At 42.2% G+C, this 16,834-nt stretch overlaps 2 protein-coding genes across 2 annotated transcripts; one reads left to right on the top strand and one right to left on the bottom strand.

Moving 5' to 3' along the window:
• Positions 1-757: 757 nt before the first annotated feature.
• ldha (lactate dehydrogenase A4) lies at positions 758-7,882 on the top strand. Its single transcript, XM_084364653.1, has 8 exons — positions 758-917; positions 3,090-3,215; positions 4,160-4,277; positions 4,386-4,559; positions 4,691-4,864; positions 5,016-5,133; positions 6,330-6,453; positions 6,565-7,882. The coding sequence occupies exons 2-8, from the start codon at positions 3,090-3,092 to the stop codon at positions 6,727-6,729; spliced, it is 999 nt and encodes a 332-aa protein (XP_084220779.1). The 5' UTR covers positions 758-917; the 3' UTR covers positions 6,730-7,882.
• A 640-nt stretch (positions 7,883-8,522) lies between these two features.
• On the bottom strand, positions 8,523-16,485 carry tsg101a (tumor susceptibility 101a). The gene is made up of 10 exons (XM_084364652.1): positions 16,095-16,485; positions 15,021-15,108; positions 14,841-14,906; positions 14,083-14,246; positions 13,580-13,706; positions 12,781-12,838; positions 12,448-12,542; positions 10,767-10,969; positions 10,428-10,667; positions 8,523-9,972 (listed from the first exon to the last, which is right to left on the bottom strand). The coding sequence occupies exons 1-10, from the start codon at positions 16,134-16,136 to the stop codon at positions 9,883-9,885; spliced, it is 1,173 nt and encodes a 390-aa protein (XP_084220778.1). The 5' UTR covers positions 16,137-16,485; the 3' UTR covers positions 8,523-9,882.
• Positions 16,486-16,834: the final 349 nt, after the last annotated feature.

The following is a 16,834-nucleotide window of genomic DNA, read 5'->3' on the forward strand; positions in this document are numbered from 1 at the left end:
TTGGGCAGTGGATGACATCCTCTGTCCTTAGACCCTGATATTAAACTCCCACAACATATTCCTGTGAGTGTGTAATCTATGTGAGTATATTATGCACTATGTATTTCATAAAACAGGGATCTGCTAAGTTAGATCTTTCTCTCCTGTGGCCCCTGTGTATTATTTGTATTGTTGGATGTGTCTGTCTGTGTTTATGTTTTGAAGAGCGTTATAAAACCCTGTATATTTCTGCTCCACTGAGATAAATCACACTCAATATCTTTTTTTTTTTTACATTAGACACATTTTAACCCAGAACTCAAGTTACATAAGTCACGGGAAATACCCATTAGGATAATCATTACACTCATCACACTACTATACCGTGTAATATCCTGAATTATACATAAGTGTTGTTAAATTAAATCAAAGCCTGAATAAAATAAAACATCCAGGTCCATTATGGTGATTACTGATGGTAGAAAAGCCTCATAGGAACATCTTGTTCATTTTCTCCACCATCCTTGAACTACATCTTTGCTACGTCACACACAGTCCAGCCAATGAAGTTGTGGTTAACCCTTAGTGTTGTTTAAAATAACGCTGGCACGTGCGCTGCGATGACATGATGATTGTTGGATGGGAGCGAAACTACACGTTTTTCTTGTTAGACCTCCATCTTATTATTAAGAAGAGGTAGTGACACACACCGCTCACACACACTCTCCCACTGCCGCATCCTGCCCGGGACGTGACAGGAGACACGCGCAGCCAAACCCCAGCGTCACTACCCTGAAGCACGTAGCGTCTGCGCGGGGGCAGTCTTTAAATACCGGGACGCTCCCCCTCCGCGGCACCACTTCTGCGGAAACGCTGCACTGAGGAGGAGCAGACACATTCCAGCTCGTTGTTTCTACATCCTAACTGAAGCCTGAAAGGTAAGACCACACCGCATCCTGGCTAACACATTAGCGCGTAGCGCTCCGAAACGTACCCGGAAGTCATCGTTTAGGTTTGTGCGTAAAAGAGTTTGGAGAGACTTCACCAACCTGATGCGCATTTCTGGGATGATAGGCAGAGAGGGGCGTGTCCGCTCAGTGTCGATACTGTTGATTGGATGTGATTGAGGCAGCTTCATCTTCTGATTACCACTCTACATGTGGTCCATTTGTGTTGTTTTTTTGTTTTTTTTAATTTGTGTGAAGCAGAAGCAACAGGAAGTGAGATTGTGAGTGCGCTACTCGTGTCAGTTGATTGAATGGGTGTTTAATATGATGTTATAAATTATTCACATATGCTTAATACAAATTACACCACAGAGCCCGCGCGAATAAGATATATAATAAGCTGTCACATATCCCACACTTCACCATATGATAAGGTCATATAGCCTTCTGTTACGTCAGTTGGATGTACTGGAGTAATATTTCGCAGTGTTACACAAGCCGTCACGCATGCCCCCTGCTGTCTGTGAAGAGCCACTGAGCAGACTGGGCCACAGTGAACTTGGCACAGGAAATGGACTGCATTCAAATGCTGACCCGTGGGGAGGCAGATCTTAATGAGAGTGGTGCAGATATGCCATCACTGGAGTAACTAAAGCAGTAAAATGTCACTTTTATGAGCGTGTCAGGCACTCAAAAGATTGAGCCACCAAAAAACTTTGTTCTGATTCAATAAACTAATGCCATTCTTGGCATAGCACTGGTGTGGAGGAATATTTCACTTGCATCCTGTTGGCAGGAACAGCCTGGCTACACTCTTATGAGTGCACTGCGAAAACAACAAATCAAGTTTTTCCTGCTGGTGAAACTCAATTTTCAAAAAAGCAAATGAAAGTTTGGATAGGCTGAGCCTGTGGCTGATCACATCGCCTGAAATAAGTTCAAAATGTTTCCACACAGCCGCCTGAAAAACTAGATCTTCAGCCGTGGCACCTGAAACCCCATCAGAGAGGAGCTCTGCAAAGCCTCGTTGAACCCACAGGGATCATATCCAGTAAATGTCATAATGTGCTGGGAAGTGTGATCATGCATTAGTGTGCAACAGTTGCTTATTTTAAGTCCCAGGAAAGCTCGACTCAGAACATCCATCTCCCTCGCTCCTTCTGACTGCATCACATTAAGTTCTTTCAGCTACTAATAATCCTTCTTGTAATCCTCAGTTGGACATGCTTCAGTAGTAATTTAGCTGATTTGTGCAGCATATTTTCTCCAGTAAAGAAAGGAACTCCGACCAGAATCAAAGATCTACAGTAATCCTGTACTGTTAGTGAACAAAGGGTCCTCTTATAAAGCACACACAGTTCAGGGTCAGCTCTCTGGTATGTAAGCTTTGAGCTCACCTCGGCTCGGAGTGAGAGATAATTGGATAAAGGGATATTAGGTATGACTGCCCCACTTATATATACTGCTATTGTGTGCAAACTCACTGCGGAGAGAGTCTTAAATATCCTCTCAAGGAAGGGTATTACAGTGTATTAACGCTGTGGGGCGATCCGCTACGTGCTCGCCTGCACATCAGCCGAGTCATGCTGGTGATGTAAAGCCGGAGCGCTCGGCCACGGCTGCCACAACCAGGAAACATAAATAGTAGTGTGTGTGTGCGTGACGTCAGCCGGAGATGGTGTTTTCTGCACAGAGACAGGCTGCAGTACCTCCCCAGGCAGTGGTTGCCATGGAGACCCAGAGTGGCGCTGTAAATCGAGAATTGCTAAACCATATAAGGCGGTAACATGATAATGAGAGAGTGAATACAAAAAATGGAAGTTGTGGTTGTTAGAGGTCGTGTTTTCAAGGTCAGGGGAAGGACACACTTTCAGTTCTGTATATGAGACGAAAAGGGAAACCCAAGTTTAAGTCAGTCATTGTTGGTTCAGCGCAAAGTCACGTACGCCTGTCTGGACCTGTTGGCAGTAACCCATTCAAGCTGGCACATACATTATGCAGGACTGCTCTGACTCTCTTTCCACCCCTGCCTACTTACTTTTTCCTAAAAACCTCTTTCCCATCACATCCTCCCCGTTTCCCCACTTTCTCCTCTCTCGATGTCTCTCACATGTGGTCGTCTATCCCTCGCCCGCTTCACATGACTTTTTTTTCTTTGCACAGATGTCCACCAAGGAGAAGCTGATCACCCATGTGATGAAGGAGGAGCCTGTTGGCAGCAGGAACAAGGTGACGGTGGTGGGTGTCGGCATGGTGGGCATGGCCTCTGCCATCAGCGTCCTGCTCAAGGTGAGACTGAAAGAGGAAGAGGAGATGTGAAGTGAAGTGAAGCGATAAATCCTGCTGATGTGTGTGTGTGTATAAAGAAGAAGTGTTGAAACGAGCAAAGAGGAAGTGACCCTAGTTACTACAGTACAAGAAACTAAAGTGTACTCATGAGAGGGTGTCAGAGGCTTTATATTAACCTTTATAAGTCCAAACTTACAAAACTTAAAGGTGCACTATGTGGTTTTGGTGGAAGAGAAAGATCTTCACTGACTCTTTCATGGCTAAACAAACAAATAAACAAACTCTCTTTATTTCATGACTGAATAAACAAACTGACCTTAAAGGACAACACTTTGATACTGTTTTACTTTGTTTATATGTGGCGGACCCTGCCACCCTGCTAGCTTCAAACAGTGTGGTGGGGACCTTGTTTTCTTCTGAGAACAGTTTGTTTATTCAATCAGGGAAAAGATAAATATTTTGGATTACAACCTCATTGAAGTCTGAGTTTGAATTTCTTTTCCAAAACGTCACAGTGCCCCTTTAAAAGTTTTACATGTACATGAATGAGTAAGCAAATCCATAACGTCACTAGTTCTAATATTATAAAGATTTGCAAATTAGTCTCCAATGGATGAGTGTGTGCTGAGGGAAATCAACTTCAGTGTAAAAACCCTGCATGCGGCCTTGTTATCCAAAACTGGACAGGAAATATCACATTTCCCTCATATTGTCCTGCCCCGTTTCACAACAAGTTAGCTGGATCAGAGCCAGCTGAGGAACAACAGAGGCTAAACCAGAGAAACCAGGTCACAGGTTCTTACAGCTAACAGTGCTGCTGAGTAGACCAGGCAGAGATGAACGGTGTTTTTCCTCCTTTTCATTTCAAGGTTTACTGAGATCTGCCGCTTTGAGTAAGCCTCGCTGCAGCTTCATCCCCTCATTGTATTTATGTTTATAATCAGGACTTGTGTGATGAGCTGGCCCTGGTTGATGTGATGGAGGACAAGCTGAAGGGTGAGGTCATGGATCTGCAGCACGGATCCCTCTTCCTCAAGACACACAAGATTGTTGCCGACAAAGGTGAGAACGCTCGAAACTAAATACAGCCTGTGACTGTTAAGAAATTAGGTTTTAGTCACTTAAACTGTTATTTTATTTATCTCAATCCAACATTTCTGCTTTTGTCAGACTACAGTGTGACAGCCCATTCCAAAGTGGTGGTGGTGACCGCTGGTGCCCGCCAGCAGGAGGGCGAGAGCCGTCTTAACCTGGTGCAGCGCAACGTCAACATCTTCAAGTTCATCATCCCAAACATCGTCAAGTACAGCCCCAACTGCATCCTGCTGGTGGTTTCTAACCCAGGTGAGACGGACGGGGGAGGAGGAGGGAAATGTGATGAGAGGAGGTGTGGTGTGGCTTGAAGTAGCGTTGCTGGAGTAACACCTGTAGATCATCGTTTCTAAGAGTTGTCCCCTCATCCTGTAACCTTTCAGTTGACATCCTGACCTACGTGGCCTGGAAGCTGAGTGGCTTCCCACGTCACCGCGTCATCGGCTCTGGCACCAACCTGGACTCTGCACGTTTCCGCCACATCATGGGAGAGAAGCTCCACCTCCACCCTTCCAGCTGCCACGGCTGGATCGTCGGAGAGCACGGAGACTCCAGTGGTACGCAGCTCTGACTAAAAATAATCTTTCCCCCAGCCGTCCACTTTACCTGTTGGATGGTGATGCTAAATAGCTTAATAAAGCATCGTATGAATGCTTTATAATTTGTTTGCGAGATAACTTATGGCTATTACATGTCTGTTTCTTATAGTGCCTGTGTGGAGCGGTGTCAATGTTGCTGGAGTTTCTCTGCAGAGCCTCAACCCAAAGATGGGGGCTGAGGGCGACAGTGAGAACTGGAAGGCGGTTCATAAGATGGTGGTTGACGGGTGAGTTCAAATCATTTCCCTACAAACCACATCTCTCCCGATTTAATCTGCATAACAAACAATTATCCACATGCAGCACTGAGGTTGGAGCCTCAAGTGTTGTATTTTATGGAAACAGACCTCTTAGGTTTAATGCCTTCAGTCACCACTGAATATTAACATGAAGAGTAAAAGTGCCAACTGGCTCAGTTCAATCCAGTGAAGCTGACTAACCCTGGAGAGGAATCTGACCTGGGCTGTGGTCCAAAAGGCAAGCTGAGGCAGATACACAGTAACACTACTGTGTATGGGGCTCACTCCTGCCTGGCAGGTGCCACTTTACTGTACAGTAGAGTCATGATCACACTTACACGCCCAGGTCTGCATGAAGGAAATAGCCAGTTATATTACAACTAATAAGTCTACTGAAAAGACGGGTTCACCTGTCTATAAATAACTCATCCATGTTACCTAATCTGTGCTGCGCGTTTGTTGGATTTCTTTGAATAATGAAGTCATTTCTTTGAAAGTTAAGTGATGCAACAGTTTTTCCTGTAAACTTTGATATTGCACCATTTTGTTTTCATTGTCAGGAAGTCAGCCTGACTTATCTTCAGCAACGAGGTGTATAAGAGTTCAACCATGTACAGAAGAATAGTTTTATCATGTTTGCACAAGATTAGGTATGAAATAAAATATTTCAAAAGTAGGACAAAGACGAGGGTCATATGTACATAATGGATGTCGCAACAGGGAAAGAAAGAACATCAGCAAAGGTTCTTCATCAGCTGGGCCAGTAGAGGAGAGAGGAGAAACTGTATCTTATGTGTCCAGATTTAATCACAGATGTGAGTTTATGGCACGCTGCCTTTTATCATAGCTTTAGCCTCCTAACATGGACCAGATTTATTCATTTTTCTCTCTGTATACATGCATACATCAAGCTCAGCCCAGCAGCAAATGCACATGCCAAACAAAGATACGGGCGTAAATCAATTTAATGCTTCTCTCGTGGTGATAAACAGCTGGATTTTCAGCATGAAAACATCTGGAAAGAAGATTAATGAGGGATATTAGAGGAAAATGACAAAGTGGGAGCGAACGCAGTCCCAAATACCAAAGCAGACGGACAGCTTGACTTTCTCATCAGTCCATCGTGTCTACAAGCTGTTCCCACTTTTAATTTGTTGTTTCTTTATTATGTGTGTGCACTGCAGAGCCTACGAGGTTATCAAGCTGAAGGGCTACACCTCCTGGGCCATCGGTATGTCCGTGGCTGACCTGGTGGAAAGTATCACCAAGAACCTGCACAAGGTGCACCCTGTGTCCACACTGGTCAAGGTGAGGAGAGCCATTCATTTTGCGATTCAACATGTTGATTATTTCAACCAGCATATTGTGCCTTCTTCAGATACTCTGAAATGACCTTTCTGTGCTACCTTCATCTCACAGGGCATGCATGGAGTGAAGGATGAGGTCTTCCTGAGCGTCCCTTGTGTCCTGGGCAACAGCGGTCTGACAGATGTCATCCACATGACACTGAAGCCCGATGAGGAGAAGCAGCTGGTGAAGAGCGCTGAGACCCTGTGGGGAGTACAGAAGGAGCTCACTCTGTGAAAAGCCTTCCTCTAAATCCTCACCTGAAACCACAGCCCAACACCTTGTGGTCCCAACATCTGTACTTCCTGTTGTCCAAACAGGCGAATGAAACCTCTGAATATCTAACAAGGCCAAGTGTTTGTAGCTAAACCAGCGGAGGCTAGATTTTACCATCAGATATTCATGCATGGGTGTCATTTTTCCTTTGCTGCCTCCCACCCGTCCTCCTTCCAACCCTTGACTGAATCCTCAGAAAACACAACTCATACCTTTTGGCCTTTGAGCTCAGCCTGTGTTGGTGAGAGGTGATATTATTCGTTGTCCTGTCTACGCAAGAAAACAAGGCCATTGTAAGCAAATTGAGCATATACAAGTCTATGTACTGTACGTTACCGCGCACTGTAGCTTCTGCTGTACACTCCTTGTCCGTAGTGTGTTTTGTGTGTAATCTGTGATTGTTGCCAGTTGGTGTTTTCCATTTGGTGATCTCTGTTTATTTTTTTATTTGGAGTATAATGGAGACATTCCATTCTCTATGAGGAGGGCTTCCTATCCACAAACAGTCATAACAACACTGCTGCAAATATCACATGGCCAATATCCTGTGATACCAAAGTACCTTATCATTTGAGAAAAACAATGCTACATCTACCGGTCAGCATTGAAGCCTTTTATAAAAACAAACCTAACCACAAGTGCACTGATAGAAAAAAAACTATTTAAGGGTAAGAGAACTGGCAAGAAGCGACACATTTTTCACCTAGATAATTAAAAAGGTTTGCTAACGAGGTGACTAATCATAATTTTACTCAGCATAGAGATAACAGAGAGCCAATGGGAAAGACTCAGCTACAATCATGACTTAGTGTCAGGTTTTGAATCCGCACAGCAAGAATCAATCCTGAAGGTGTTGTGTGTCTGCGCACACTAAATCCCCTCAAAGGGGTTTTGTATTTATTTTACTCCTCCTGACTCTGGAAAAAAAAAAGGATATAAAGAGAACAATGATGGTATTATTTATAACTGTTAATACTGTTCAGATCTATTTATGTATTAATGTTAGATACGGTCTATCAATCACCTGACTCAGTGAAGAACTGTACCTGCCATGGCAGCTGGTTACTGATTTTTATTTGCCGTAACATCAAATAAATCTGCCAGGTTACTGATACGAGTGTGTCCTTTGTCCTTTCCTGTGTTTGTCATCCAACCAAGCAAAAAGGCAGTTTGTGTGTGTGTTCAGAGAGCTGACTCAGCTGCCCTCAGTGCACTGCTTTGGGTCAGCACAGGGCAGATTAGAGGGTTTTTATGCAGATCAAAATGTGGTCAGTCTATATGTGACAGTGTGACAAGGTGAGCATACACCTGAGTACTAGTTAAAAAAAAACTCATGTTTGTGTGTGAGAGAATAAACTTTTGGATTTTACTTTTCTGTGCTTAGAAACCAAACACCTAAACCAGGGTTCCTACGCCTGCTCAAACTTTAAATTCAGAGGACTTTTCAATGACTTTCCAGGCCCAGTTCCCTGAAATTTAATGACCCTATTCAGCACAGTTTGAGAAACAGATCAATTCTAATAAACAGTTACAACAAGACCATTTTTATGTGAACCAGCAGGCTTTACAGAAGACCACAAACAATAATTAAAAAACTTTTCTGTGCTTGCATAAAATATAAATTCAACCACTTTCAATGACCCACATCTATTTTCAAAAACTCTAGAAGCTTGTTTTTTTTCCTGTTTAATACACAAACCTTTAAGGATTTCAATGAAACAAAACTATAATAATGAAATGATCACACAGACATGAACATTTTTTAAATCAGATTTCTTTTATTTGTACTGATTTACATAAATCTACAGATATAAAAGAACAGGTGGTCTATGGTTGAATTGGAAACAAGAAAAAAAAAAAACAGTAGATATTCTATCATACAATTCAAAGTGCATTTAGTAAAAGGCTAATTTAAATGAGACCTGTTTGCAAACTTTACATAAGTTAACTTTTTTTTGATTAGTACAATAGTTCTTTCCTTTTTGTACCTCTGTACACTCAGGCTTCATTCACAACATCTTCCTTTATGTTCACTGAAAAGCTAAAGCTCTCAGCAGGACTGAGAATGAGTGTACAGCACAACGAAAAAGTGAAGAAAAGACATTACAGAATTTCCTTTGTAATACCTTAGAATAAAGTACGTCAAGACCGTCGCCCACCTTAAACAGAGACACTGTACAGAGTAAACCAACCAATGTACACGATTGACTGGTTGATGCAGTCAGACTGGAGGGTCGGCCTGAGCAGCGGACACACAATGAATGAACCTCACTCACGCCAGTGGAAAGAGACACACACACAGAAAAGGGGGGGAAAAACAAATAGTAGTGAGGACAGGTGGGCATGGGGAGCTCAAAATGAAGCTCATTAATAGACTCAAACAACAAAACACAGTTCAGGCCCACATTCAGCATCACTTTGACACCGTACTGAACACGACCCATACCTCATACAGCATTTAATCCTGAGGCTGACCCCGGTCCTCCCTGAAAGGTTGCCCCGGGTATTTATATCAGAGCTTAACCTTTTCATTATGAACAGCGTGGATACATGGGGCTTGCTACAAAGCCCCTCTCTACTAGCCCCTAACAATTTGTGCTTACTCACCAAATGACTTTGTTTCTGGCAAAGAACCTGTGGGCCACCCTGCAGCGCAACATGTACAGGTCGACACACTAACTCACTGTATGCCGATCCAGTTACACCACACGCAGGGCGAACGCAGAACAGACTCGCATCCACTATTTCTGTGTGAATCGCAGTACCTTCACAGTGATTTTTACTTCCATTTAGGGGGAAAAAGTTTAATGCTGTCATGTCTTGCAAATGAGTCGTGACCGTTAACGCATAAGGACCTCAAACGAGTATTTGGTCTGATCAAAATACAATGATGGCCACACAGTTGGAAATGTCACTGTGCTAAACAAGAGAGGCCAATATGTTTTGTGATTCACTGTTGCTGCTGCTCAGATTTCTGTCTCACAAGAACAGATATTATAAAGATTAAAATGATGGCAGCTGTCTATAAGAAGACGTTAAAAAGGGAATAAAAGAGGGGATGAAGAGAGTAAGAGGTGATGAAGATATGAATGATTTCCAGGTAGTTGGTGTAGTTCAGTAGAGGTCACTAAGGCCGGCAGTCTTGCGGGCTTTCTGCATGAGGGCACGGAGCTGGAACTGCTTCCTGGACAGAAGGCGTACATGCTGTAACAAAAGAGAGTACGAGTCAATAAGGATAAAAACCACAGAGGAGTCAAGTTTGTGTATGTCCACGTCTCTTATGTCTTCCATGCCTCTGTGTGTTTATATTGTATATATTATAGTCACTGTTTGTTTATTGTCTTCAATGTATGCACCTTATTCACCAAGAAAAATTCCTTGTCGGTGTAAAATCCCTCTTGGCAATAAATCTGTTTCTGATTCTGATTCTGATTTCTTAAGCCGTATATCTACACAGTTCCAAAACACCTTTTTCACACCGCAGCCTCTGCATATTTTTACGCCTCAAGTCTATCAGGATCTGTGCCTGAACACATCCTGTGTAGACACGGGGTGGACTGAGGTTGAGCAGCAACCCCTGACTGAGGTTGCTGCTCTGAGTATGCGGGCTGTGTAGACATTATGTTGCGAGTTACTGGCAGCTGTGTTGATGTGTTCACCTTGAGAAAAACCTCCAGGTCTATGACGCCCCTGCGCAGGGCCTCTCCCAGATAGAAGATGGTGTCCTCGATTGCATTTTCTTCAGCATAAAGGTTCAGGATCTGTTTGTACAGCGGAGCTGTAGGCACAATGACGTCATCAATGTCATTGTTCTCTGATTGGTTCTCCATCTTCTCCAAGGCTTCACTCAGCTCCTCGTCCTTTCTCTTCAGCAGCTCGATATTCCTGTCAACCTCAGTCTAGTGGAAACACAATGATCACAACCACGTCGTGTTTGTTATTGTGGAAAAACAAAAACAGAAAACAGAAGAGGACATAAAAAGAGGAGAAGCTCTCACCACTTCCTGGTCAAGCCTTGACACCATCTCCTCCAGTTTCTGATGTCCCTTCTTCAGATCCTCCTCTGTTCGCTTTAGGGCATCCAGCTCTGCCTGAGCCCTGTCCATCTCCTCCTTCATCCTCCAGCGAAGCTTGTCACTCACAGCTGAAATCAGAGATGCACGGATGGTGTCCTCGCCAATGGTGCCATCTCTGCTCTGGCCTGGAGAGGAAGAAGACAAGAAGAAATGTGAGACGTTTTTTGCCAGCTTTTCTTAGGCAAAAGGTTTATTACTACTGTATATTATTGGCATGAAGTATTAACTGATGACTCCAGTTTAGCATGAACATACTGAAAAATGCATTCATAATGCTGATATATATCACAGCCTCGCTCGGTTTCCTCATTATGGACACTTTTAAAATAAATGATCAGCAGAACAGCATCACCTCAACATACCACCTTTTTTCCTCCATGCATTTTTTGTCCTTTTTAAAACGTGGTGCCTACATTACCCACAATGCCACTTAGCCACTGAGTGACATCACTTGAGGAAATTTATCAGATTACATGCAGCTTCCTCTGGAGCCACACAAGGCTTTATACTACTTTGTTTTCATATATGCAGTCCCAAAGGCCTCTAAACACACTTTTATGTTTAAAATTGGTGGAGTTACCCTTTAACAAATTTATTGAGTTACTGGAACAACTGTAACAATACAGTCGAATACAATACATGAGAATGACCATACTAATAAAATATCATTTGACATATGAGTCTATAAAACACTATTACAAATTAAAGCCTGAAAAAGTGGTTATTATGTAAGTGAAACAGTACTGAGGGGTGTCCTGAGAGTCAAGACCACTTCATGTACAGTCTGGAGTCAGCACTACAAATGTCAGAGTTGACATTACTAAATATAGGAGACAGCTAAAGCTTCTTCTGTCTGTTGGTCGTGGACCAGCATTTCGCTGGTGGTAACTGATGTTGGGGCAGCAGATGGATCCCCTGATCTTAGGTCTGTCATTGTGAGGAGTTACTGTTCCCATCCTAAATATAGCGCTACGTGCTTCTGAGGTGTACGCTATGAAAGCTGAAGGGGGGACCGGTCCTTCCCCTTCAAGTCCATCCCACCCTTTGGCCTTTAATGCTCCCTATTTAAGTTACACTAATGACCTTTCACTGGCGGCTCAGCGCGCCACCGAAGTCACACAGTGGGTGAGAGAGTCTGAGTCAAAAGGTCACATGTATTAATTCAAGGTCAACTAAAGTTCATGGAAAGGAGTGAATGTTTTGTTTTTTAGGGGTGAATTCAAATTTGGCTGAGTTTTGAATCACTTGTATTGTAATATTAAGACACAAAGGAGATGTGCATGTAAAAAAAGGTTTCATCTACAGGTGGAAAAGAGAAGAAGGGGGATGATTAGCACATCCTGAATACCAGGGTAGGATACAGGATATAGAGCCTGGTGAGGAGGTGTCAAGCAACAAAGCACCACCCATAACCCGCTACTTCATTATACAGTGGTTTAATCAATAATCATGGGATCAATGCATCATATTTTATCAGCTGCTCTCATTGTATGTTTTGAATGTAAAATATTTAGTAGTTTAAATTCTGTGCCAAATTTCACCTTTAAAACATAGTCAAGAGAAAGAGGAATAAAGCGCCCCAGATACTAAATGTGATACATACCCACTGTGGACACTGGAGTCTGGGAAGGGTAGTGTGCCGGTCCAGCTGTGGCCGGATAAGAGTTGCTCCCTGGGTACTGGTATGCTGGGTAGCCTCTGTAAATAGTTACGTGGTCAACAAAGAGCCAAGTCATTTAATCAAATGTTTACTGTTAATGTTATTTTTAACTCTAAAGTTATAAATGTAAGTGAACCAGCTGAACTGTGTTATCAAGAATAAATATGCTTCTATGTGGTTTGCTGCTTAAGAATCCATGAAAACAGACAGGCCATGACAGGTTTGGTGGGAAACACAGTGTGTGTTTGTTTAGCTGGTGCTTGGCAAACATCTTACCCTGGGTTAGGATTTGGGCCATAGGATGATACTGCGGGCATGCCAGGCATGTAGGAAGCTGCGGTACAGAGAGGTGACAGTGAAACAATCAGATCTGATGACATACATGTGAAAAATTCTTTATCCCTTTGGTTCCCACACGGACATAGTTACTTTCATTTTCCTGTGGTGTGCTGAAGTGGTATCTGAGCTCCATCTGGTGCTTGAGGAAATAAATGCACCACTTACAGCACAATGAATCAGTAAGGCCAGTGTACCAATATACATCAGCAATAATGTTGAGTATTGCCAAAGCATATTCTGTAATTTGATGAACCTATAGCCAAAACTTGAAGGTACAATCAAAAGCCAGTGAAGATATGGCAACAAAATTGGAGAACATCACTTTGACTAAAAATTCCTATCATCAGAAAATGTTTTAATTAATTGGTTTATTAGGAAATACGACTCAGTTGCCAGTTTTACAGGTACACTTGGCTAAAGCTAAAGCAATGTAAGCCCTACAATTATTCCCACATTAAATGAAGGTTGTAATATGTATTTTATATGTATATGTAAGCTGTATTTTGTGGTGCGTATCAATTAATTTATTTATCATAGAGAGGTGTTTCTAGTATTTACACCAATCATTGATATAAATGGGGCTTTTTCTCCTTTCAGTGTACTGACAGCTGTTCAGTGTGTAAATACTTCTATGAACACCACATCACTTTCTGTGAAAAAGTCTTTCTTACAATTCCACAATGACTCAATGGCCACTGAGATTACCCTCTGTACAACAAAAACGCATGTCACTCACGGTTAGGGGGTCCAGCTGCTTGGAAGGCCTGGTAGGGGGCTTGTGTGGTGGGGCGAGAAAACACGGGAGGCTCTTCTCCAAAGACCACAATCATCACCTGAATCAGTCCGTACAGATCTGACTGAGGCTGTGAGACACACGGTGAAGGGCAAGATTTAGTAACCAAGACATCAAATGCAAAATGTAAATTATTAACAGGCAAGCCACCCTTCAAATATTATCTGAAGCCACAGTTCAATTTATGGCCTTAATGACGGCGCCATTTTGCGCTGACTGACTGGTCGTCGCATGTCTTAAATATTCCACAAAGCTACAGTTTAACTTCTATAGATTAAAAAAAATGTCACTGCTGGAGTCAAATCTTCAACAACAGCATTACACAAAACTTTTGATTTATTGCCTTTTTAAAAATCTGTGTCTTTATATTTTACACATTCCACATATTTTCATGGCCTAAATAAACAAACCGTCTATAATTAAACTTACTGATTCATCATACTTACATGCTTCCACTCATGCAGATAAGGCAGGTAGATCTTGCCGTTGGCGTCGATGTGTTTGCCAGTTTTGATCATCATGGCACTGGTAGGTTTGACAAAACATATGGGAGGGTTGTAGGGATATGTGTCCAGCAACCACAGACACACTGGGATGTTGTAGATATTGCCTATGGGAAACATACACAGACAGCATGTTGTAAAATGACCCTTTTAAGTCTCAATATTCTCATCGCTCCACCGATTATACTTGACAAACTTGGTTATTTTGAGACACATGTCTGTATCCTGCCGAGTACAGGGGACCGCTACATGAAGTAAACCCCAATCGCGATACGCTGTACAGTAAACAAATATACACTTTACAGTCTAAAAATCTTGCCTTGTTTTGATTTCAACCATCAATATATGTTAGCAATCCAAATCCCTAAGTTGAGAAACTTTGGGGTTAGAGTAACACAGTGCGAGATGCAGCCTGTTTGCAGGTACATGCTTGAGTGATTCTCTCTCTGGCTTGCCTCAGCTGGCACAGGAAGGCCCATTTGCTGCTTACTGTACTTGAACCAACAGACGACAAGTTTGAGAGTTTCTCTTGCATTTTTTTTTTAAACCAAACTAGAGTGAGGATACTACAGAGAAAGAGTAGGTGAGCGAATAGGCAAAACTAAACAGAAACTTCCTTCCTATGCCTCAGTCTTTCAGAGTCTATGAAGGAACAATACGTGCAATATGTCTTTATAGACTAACTGTTATTAATTGTTTACCTCTGTAGCTCACTGGGACAGTGCCTGTCAAGCTCATCAGGTCTCTTGTGGAGCCATCATTAAAAACTGAAATACAAGAAGTTCTCATGTCAAGCAAAACGAGTATACCATCATATATGGGTAAAATAAATTATGCAGACCAGACAGTTAAAGACAGGGGATCAGTTTCATTTAATTTACCATAGGCATCCATAACTGGCTTCAAGTCCTTGTACTGGGAGATGACATTGGTTATCTCTCGAACGGTCAGATCTCTGTATTTGTATTGCTGGACAGAGGCAACAAAAGAAGAGAGGAGGAAAAGTCATGAATGTTAATATACTGACAGTTGAGACACAATTACTGACACTCAGGATCCTACCTGAGAATGAACAGACAGAAACCTGTTATTTGTTAAGGTAGTAATGTTTGTGTAGCCCATAGTTTATAGTTGTTTACTCACTTTCTGCTTATATACAACAGTGATTTATAAGCTTGAGAGTCAAACCTTAGGACTGAAACCACCTGTCAACCAAATCAGATTGGTTCAGACATTTGATTTATTTTCATTCTGATCCTCTGGCATCTGTAATGCTTGATTCAAACATCTGAAAGGCCTACATCCAAAATTGTGATCAGTTATGAAGTACCAAAAATGCTTATGTTTGATCTGTTCATAAAATTCTTAGTAGGCCTGTAGTTTGTATGATCTAAGATGTGGCTGAATGAGCCCAAAAGATCATTGCATTTTATTATGAACGGGTGGCCTGCTTCTAATATGGGAAGTATACATAATTTATATTTGATACAAGTACAAATACTCAACAATGTGGTATTTTCTTCTATATTAAGATACCAAGTAACGGTCAAAAAGCTGTTCTATAGGCTGTGAAACATCTCATCAGCTTGTGGTAGCATTGTTGTAAAAACAATATATGAAAAATGTGTTAATAATAGCCATGTTCAATCCTAGTTAGTTTCTAGTTAGCATATTGGTGATGTCAGCTAGCTAGGTGGCTATGCTAGTTTGTAAATCACAACACAAAGATTAATACGAGGGATCTCGGCCAAATGCGTCACTAATGACCCTTAGAACAAAACCAAATGTTTAACCTACTAAAACTGAGGTGAAACAGGCCGTTTATTAAGTATTATTTACACCAGGAAATGCAAATCTGCTAACTGTAATGCTATCATGTTTGGTATCGGTACATTTAGCTAACTAGCTACAGTTGGCTACAGCAAGTGCCCCCAACAGTTGAGCATCAAGCTTACCTTCAGCATTTTCTTCAGGGCTCCCTCGTTGACAACTGCCATGGTTTCTGAGTGTTTGTTTCAACCGCACTTATTAATTAGTTAAACGAGTGAACGGCTGACTTTTAAGACAGCTGGGGTGACAGCTAACGCTAGCTAGTCGGACTTCAGTGAATGCTAGGCTAAAGTTAGCCCAGCCTCGGGCCCGACTAAGACTGAGACACTGGTTCGTGTCTGTGTGAAACTCTCAAGTCCAACACGACTTCAGTCTCTGTTGTTGACGCGCCAAGACTCAATATATTCAATGAGAATAGGAACTAGACAAGAAGAGCAATTCAATAGTCCTAAAGAGAGGCCGAAAAACAAATATCCGACAGTCAACAAAAGGAATTTCCGGTATTCCACCTGACTATTTCCGGTCCGCGTCTGACGTCAGCAGTAGAGGCGTGGTTCCCAAGGTGTGGTCCGCGGGCCCGGTGCATGGATGTATTATTAGTTGATAAACTATATATTTAGATTTGTATGTGTAGGTAAATCATAACTTGTTTTTTTTTTTATCAGTTCATAGAGAAAATCTTGAACAATGAAGAGGTCAAATTCCCTGCCGGCAAAAATGATGTGGCAGAGTTACGTTGGCAGATTGCCACAACTCTAAGTTATATATTAAACCCTATCCAACAAGTTGTAAATGAAAACATCTTTGACTACTCAGGTTAAATCTCTGAAAATTACAAAAAATACAATTGCCGGGGATCAGACTC

This window comes from Pagrus pagrus (assembly GCF_965226575.1).
Source record: "Pagrus pagrus genome assembly, chromosome: 10".
NCBI lineage: Eukaryota > Metazoa > Chordata > Actinopteri > Spariformes > Sparidae > Pagrus > Pagrus pagrus.